The sequence below is a fragment of the Octopus bimaculoides genome, chromosome 10 (genome assembly GCF_046866305.1).
Source record: "Octopus bimaculoides isolate indiv1 chromosome 10, ASM4686630v1, whole genome shotgun sequence".
NCBI lineage: Eukaryota > Metazoa > Mollusca > Cephalopoda > Octopoda > Octopodidae > Octopus > Octopus bimaculoides.
This window is the reverse complement of record NC_142937.1, coordinates 80,280,273-80,287,772: the sequence shown is the minus strand read 5'-3', so window position 1 is coordinate 80,287,772 and position 7,500 is coordinate 80,280,273. Positions and strand designations below refer to the sequence as shown.

Below are 7,500 nucleotides of genomic sequence, written 5' to 3'. Positions count from 1 at the left end.
CGAATGGCATTTTTCCTGTAAAGGCTTTAAAGTATGGTCATTATTTACAATAAATTTTGTAGAAAGTGATTAATAATTAAATAATTTATAATCGAAAAAATGTTTATCTGAAAAATACGAGACGGATAAAATTAGAGAACGCATGGCGTAAAATTCAAGATATCAAAATTTTGCAAGAGACTTTTACAATCTACATCAATATATTAATATGTCCACATTCCTTTATTTCTAATAACTTCAGTACATCTCTGTTCACAAGATTTGACCAATTTCTCACGCTGCTTTGATGTAATCTTATTCCATTCTTCTTGAAAATTTCCCCACAAAATCGTAACATTCGAAGGTCGGTGCTCTCTGATCTTATTGCCAAATAACTTTCATAAGTTTTCAGTGGGATTGAGGTAAGGGCCAACGAATCACAGTAATGTTTTCAGCTTCAAACATCTTAACTATTTCAGCACTATGACGTGACGCCATTACTCGGCATAAAGATTGACTGACGAGGTGGAGATGACCTCATAGCTGGCACAACATACTGCAGAATGCTGTTTTTGTATATCACTGTATTTACATTCCCATGAATCCGGATGAAAGGTCTAACACCTGCCGTACAAATCATACTCCACATCATTAAACCTCAACCTCCAAACTTCACCGATTTCTTCACGCATTTAGGGAGCAATCTTTCACCTTTACGACATCTCACGTTCTGTCTTCCATCAGAGCCAACCAAATTGAAATTGCTTTCGTCACTGAAGAGCTCAAGCGACCAGTTGGTCGCCCGTTCAAGGTACGTGCTCTTTGGCAAAGACTAACTCCGCTTTTCGATTCTTCATACTGATGAGAAGTTTAATGGCGGTGGAACGAGCATGAAGTCCAACTTCCTTCAAACGACGATCACAGTCTTCTGAGACACATTAATTCCATAATAACGATTTACTTGGTGAGAAATTTATGCAACAATATAAAAAATGTCCTTTAACAGGGTCTTGTCAAACATTTGCTTTCCGTGGTTGCTCTCGTTTTTCTGTTGACAAAGCTTGAGTATTCTTGAAACAACACTCTATGATCTGCTAATGTCTTTGGCATTAGCAGAAATTGCCATTCCTCCTTTTTTCAATGTGACCACTCGCCAGCTTTCCATGGATGCTAATTCATTGCTGTTTAATATAAATCTTCGCACTCTTAGGTCAACTTACATCGGTCGGAGTGTTGCCAGATTTTACTTTTTGAATTTTACGTCATTCATTCTCGAATTTTCTTCGTCTTTCAAATCTTTCAAATGAACATTTTCTCTATTATAAATTATTTAGTTATTAAACACTTCCTGCACAATTTATTGTAAATAATGAACATTCAGTAAAAATCCCATTCGGAAAAATGAAGTGGTACCTTTAATTTTTATTTTCGCTCTCTAATTTTGGCCATTACTGTATATGTCCATATACATTAATGTTTTACATTATTTGGGAGGATTACTCAAAACATTTGGTAGAGCACAAATGTTTTACTCTTTAAAAAGAATAGTAGTGATAGTGACTTCGAAGTTTCGCAGTTTTGGCCAGCTAAGTCATCATAGGACATACATATGAATATTTGTATTTCTGCGTATGTATATTAATTATATATATATATATATATATATATATATATATATATATATATATATATATATATGTATGTATGTATGTATGTATGTATGTAAGATTACATACAAATGGTCCTAGCATGGCGTCACAAGGAAAACAAAAATTGCTGTGTACCGTGCATGTGTACGTACATCGCTCCTTTACTCATATGAAACCTGGAGCCTTTACAAACGTTATGTAAAGGTCCTTGAATACTTTCATCAGATATGTCTGAGACACATTCTGAATGTTGGCTGGACCTTAAAATCTCCAGAGACACAGGTCTTGAGGAAAGCTGATATCTTGAGTATTGAGGCGATGGTGCACAAGCACTAGTTACGTTGGACTGGACACCTTATTAGAATGAAGGATAGCGGGATCCCTTAAAAGATGTTGTATGGGGAAATTGTTAATGGTAAGAGACCCCGGCAGAAACCAAGGCTGCGATTTAAGAACTGTGTCAAGTCCTCATTAAAGGCCTGTGATATGCAGGACACTGACTGGGAGAGCAATGCCTGTCATCGCCACAGATGGAGGAAGCAGGTTAAGGAGGCGGGGTCGACACTTTTGAGAGAGCACGTATTCTGCATGAAGAACTTAAGCGTGCTTCTCGAAAGCGCACTGCTGGTGTAGTGAATGGGGAAAGCTTGGTCTGCAATGTTTGCAGTCGTGTATGCTTGTCAAGAGCAGGGCTCATTAGCCACCAACGGAGCCGCAAATGCAAAATATAAGTTAGTCCTAGAGCGCACAATGATCCTAAAGGTAAGCAATGGTTTTCCTCGGACACAAGTGGACGGCCATCATGTATGTATATATATATATATATGTATATATGTATGTATGTATGTATGTATGTATGTATGTATGTAACTATCTATCTATCTATCTATCTATACATACATACATACATACATACATACATATACATATTTGCACATGTGCGCGCGCGCGCGCATATATATATGCATTTAAGTATGACACCCGTCAAACCTCAGTTTTTAACGTGATAACAACAGGAAGCCAGGAGAGACAGCGTAGCATGGAATATATGATGTTTTATTGTATCGATCGAGAACCTATTTATAAATGCGTGTGTGCGTGTGTATGCATATATATATATATATATATATATATGTGTGTGTGTGTGTGTGTGTGTGTGTGTGTGATTGAAAAGTGCATTTATAAAGTGAATATGAAAGATATATCTATAGAGTGTGATAATCTGGACTGTTTGTATCTCTCTACACGCCAACCATGTCCATTAAAATAACCATGTTGATGTCATCAGCTGCTGTTGCCAGTGACTGAGGCTATTTTGGACATGGATGATGAAACTGGAATGGAAATCGGCCGAGTGTTGATTAGGTTGATATTTTAGTGGGTGGGGGAGTTTGGGACAGAACCATGCACACACACACACACACACACACACACACACACACACACACACAGACTAGCAGATATACATACTCACAAATAATGTGTGAGTGCGTGTGAAATTATTGGTGCATAAAATACAAAAGACGAGAAAAGACTCTACGGCAATTACAGAAACAACAGCTTTGATATTAATGTCAATTGTTTCGTAAGCGAAACGGCTCCCCCCCCCGCGCTTTCTCCACCGAAAACAACAGCAACAACTAAATCAATAGCTATATTAAGAGCAATAATGATTATTCTTACAAATTTCGGTTCAGGGCCTGAAATTTTGTGGGGACGGGCTGGTTGATAACATAGACCCCCCCTCTCATTACTCATTTGGTACTTATTTTATTGATCCCCAAGGGATGAAATGCAAAGTCGACCTTGGTTGTATTTGAACTCGCAAAGTGAAGCCGGAAGAATTCTTTCGAAGCGTTTTGTTCTCAAATGCTCAAGATCCAACCAGATTAAACATAATGATAATCATCATCATCACCATCATAATAATAATGATAATTTTAAATTTTGGCACAAGGCCAGCAAGTCTGGGTGAGGGTGTAGGTCGATTACATCGACCCCAATGCTCCAGTGGGACGTATTTAATCAACCCCTGAAAGGGATGACAGGCAAAGTCGACCTCGGCAGAATTTGAACTCAGAACGTAAGGACAGACGAAATGCCGCTAAGCATTTCCTCCGGCGTGCTAACGATTATGCAAGCTCACCCCATTAATAATAATAACAATAATAATAATAATAATAATAATAATAATAATAATAATAATAATAATAATAATAATCCTTTCTACTAAAGGCACACGGCCTAAAATTTGTGGGGAGGGGACTAGTCGATTATATCGACCCCAGAGTGTAACTGGTACTTATTTAATCGACCCCGAAAGGATGAAGGGCAAAGTTGACCTCAGCAGAATTTGAACTCAGAACGTAGCGCCAGACGAAATACCGCTAAGCATTTCGTCCGGCGTGCCAACGATTCTCCCATCACAGCAAACCACAGCACATACCCAAGGCACACAGAGCTGCGCTCGGTAGTGAAGTGAAAGCACGCTATAAAAATAAAACTACTGAATAATAATAATAATTATTATTATTATACCAACAACAACAACAAGAACGACAACTACAACAAAATGAATAAATAACTGTACTGATTGACTTTGTTATCGATAAACATGCAAATGGTGAACTGGTAAGTGTTGGAATTGTAATAATTGTTTTGAGAAGGTGTGTGTGTGTGGGGGGTTATTAAGCAACAGTGTCAGTCTGAAACGTGTATATCTGTGTGTGCATGTGTGCGAATGTGTGTGTGTCTATGTGTGTGTGTGTCTACGCGTGCGTTGTGTATGCGTATGTGTATGCGTGTGTGCATGTGATCGAACGCGCTAACGGATCTGAAGAATTTGTATTTTGTCGGAATTATGTTGCTTTTTGCGAAGAATTTCAAATAATTTCTTTAATCTTTGTCATCATTTACAGAACACACACACACACACACACACACACACACACACACACACACACACACACACACACACACACATACACACACAGATAAAACGAGGGAAAAGCACAAAGGGCAAAAATAGAAAAATGCATATTGACATACACATCGAAACGCACCTGCATACACACACATATATATATGCACACACATGCATATAATGTACATATCTGTATATATTTACACCTGTGTATGTTCATACTTATATACGCATCTATCGGGACTCACGGACATGTATGTCTATCCGTGTATGTGATTTTATCTCTGTGTGCATGTGTGTTTATGTAGATGTGTGTGTATGAGTGTATGTGTGTGTGTGTGTGTGTGTGTGTGTGTGTGTGTGTGTGTGTGCGTGCGTGAAAACGTGAAAATATACAAAAAATATATTAAAACGCACTTTTTCGCACTATATGTATATATATATGTATGTATGTATGTATGTATGTATGTATGTATGTGTGTGTGCTCGTGTGCATACGTGTGTGTGTGTATGTACACACACAAATATATATATATATATATATATAAGATCATATATTTAGCTTCGATCCACTGATATCCATGCAATTATTTCACACCCCCGCCTCTCACAGAACCGCCGCACAGACAGAAATACAAACACAACAACTAAAACAACAATCGCTAATCTCCGAGTTAATGTTCCCAGCGCAAATTACAAAGACGCCTTTTATGCTTATTATATACATGTTTGTACACACACACACACACACACACACACACACACACACACACACACACGCAACAACAATAATAATCGTAATAACGTTGCTTGGACGAGATCTCGCTGATTACAGTCATGGCTGCCATCGTCCAGTGATTTATTCGTTTGTTGGTATTCTTATTTTTTTTTGTTTTTTTTTTCTCTCGTTTCAGGAAATAATTGGTTTAGCCAGCAAAATTCTGGAGATAGCAATTCACATGGATAAACCGCGGGGTTTGTCCAAACGTAATCATGGCATGATCGATACATTGATTAACATTCCTGATTTGGACAAGGTCGGCAGAAAGTAAAGAATGAGAATAATATTATGAATAATAGAAATTATAACTATAATTATAAAAATAATAATTATAAGAATAATAATAATAATAACAATGCTAATATCAATATTAATAAAAGTATAATGAGGTTGACGATAATGATAATGATGATGTATAATATGGCGACGACGATATCGATAAGGACGATGATGATGATGATGATGTTATTATCTTTGTTGGTAATGTTTTTATTGTTATTGCTGTTGATGATGATGATGATGATGAAGAAGAAAAGGAAATTGACAATATCAACAAAACTCCCGTTGCAGGTATGGACATTTTGTGTCTCCTTATTTTATAAAATTCTGCCACGTGAATCTGTTTGTCTGTCTGCATGTTTCTCTCCCTCTGTATATATATATATATATATATATATATATATATATATATATATATATATATATATAGCAATTAGAAAATGGAGGATAATATGCTGAACCCAACTACTTGCAGACGGTGTATCCCGTTGAATTCATTAATTTAATTCATAGCAAAAGTGACAAAAAAAGAAAGAAAAAGAAAGAAAGAACCAAAGCACAGGTGTCTATGGCAGACTATTTGTGCTTTGGTTCTTTCTTTCTTTTTCTTTCTTTTTTTTGTCACTTTTACTATGAATTAAATTAATGAATTCAACGGGATACACCGTCTGCAAGTAGTTGGGTTCAGCATATTATCCTCCATTTTCTAATTGTTATACAAATTTTGGGTAAAACCTCCACTTTTACCCGCTCCCATTGATTGCACTTAATATAGCACTAGTGTAGCAATAATTGGGTACCCTCCCAGCAGTATACTGGATAGATATTATCCCTTAGTGGGTTGAACCCCCAACCCCTAACTCTCTCACGTCATATATATATATATATATATATATATATATATATATATATATATATATACCCATACATATATGTATGCGCGCACATACATATATGTATGCGCGCGTGTGTGTGTATGTATGTATACATGTTTGTATTATATTAAATGTATTGCTCAGCATACTGTTACTGATAATTTCATATATGAGATAATAGTCCTGTAATCTTCGGAGGATATTAACCCTCGGGAGTCAGGCGTATGTACATCTGTAAACACACACGCACACACAGAGGCTACAGATGGTTGTAAAGGCTACAATAAACAGAACCCCGGTGTTTCACTGGAACTGGTTTTATTGTCCTTGATGTAGAGTCTACACAGAACGTAAATGGATGTGACTCTAAATCCTACTTGGTACTCAGAGAACAACAACAATCATGACCGGCAATGCATGCGTGTAAATTAGAACTGAAGGCAATGCTAGTGGCACACATTATAGAAAGAGATCATGAGTTCGAGCTGTGCTTCCGTGTGTTGGGGGGCGGGGGCGGTGACATTCGTTTTGTGATGAACTTTGGTCCGAGAGAAAAATTTTAAAAAAAGTCTCAGCCGAGAGTTCAGGTAAAGCTAAGAATATAATTGAGGAAGAAAAGGAGAGAGGAGGAGGAGGAGGAGGAGCAGCAGCAGCAACAGCAGCAGTAAACAAGCAAATTAATGTTAGGGAGTATAGAAAAAGAAATGTGGAGAGTGGTGCTATATGATTGTGTGAGTGAATAGTTCTTAAAGATCAATATAAATATGTAATTGAGCTTCAGTGAATTTCCGTTTATTGTTTCTTTTTTTTAAATGTGTCATTTACAACTTCTCTTTGTCAAATGAAGTTGCTTGTTCCGAAACGTCAGATTCTTTTTGCTGACCTCAGCCATACCAATTTATCCGAGTTCATAGTAGAATGGTGAAATATGGCTGTTTCTCATACTCTTGTGAGGAATATGAGGAGCGGATTTGATTTTGGTCCTTGTTCTCGAATAAGCTAATGTCATAACGC

At 37.0% G+C, this 7,500-nt stretch overlaps 1 protein-coding gene across 1 annotated transcript in view; it reads left to right on the top strand.

The window, feature by feature from the left end:
- LOC106869532 (cerebrin prohormone-like) overlaps positions 1–7,500 on the top strand; it is a 40,483-nt gene that overhangs the window by 30,649 nt on the left and 2,334 nt on the right. The window contains exon 3 of the mRNA XM_089358852.1: positions 5,466–5,902. Within this exon, the coding sequence (XP_089214978.1) occupies positions 5,466–5,603 (138 nt within the window). The 3' untranslated portion in view covers positions 5,604–5,902. The remainder of the gene's footprint in view (positions 1–5,465; positions 5,903–7,500) is intronic.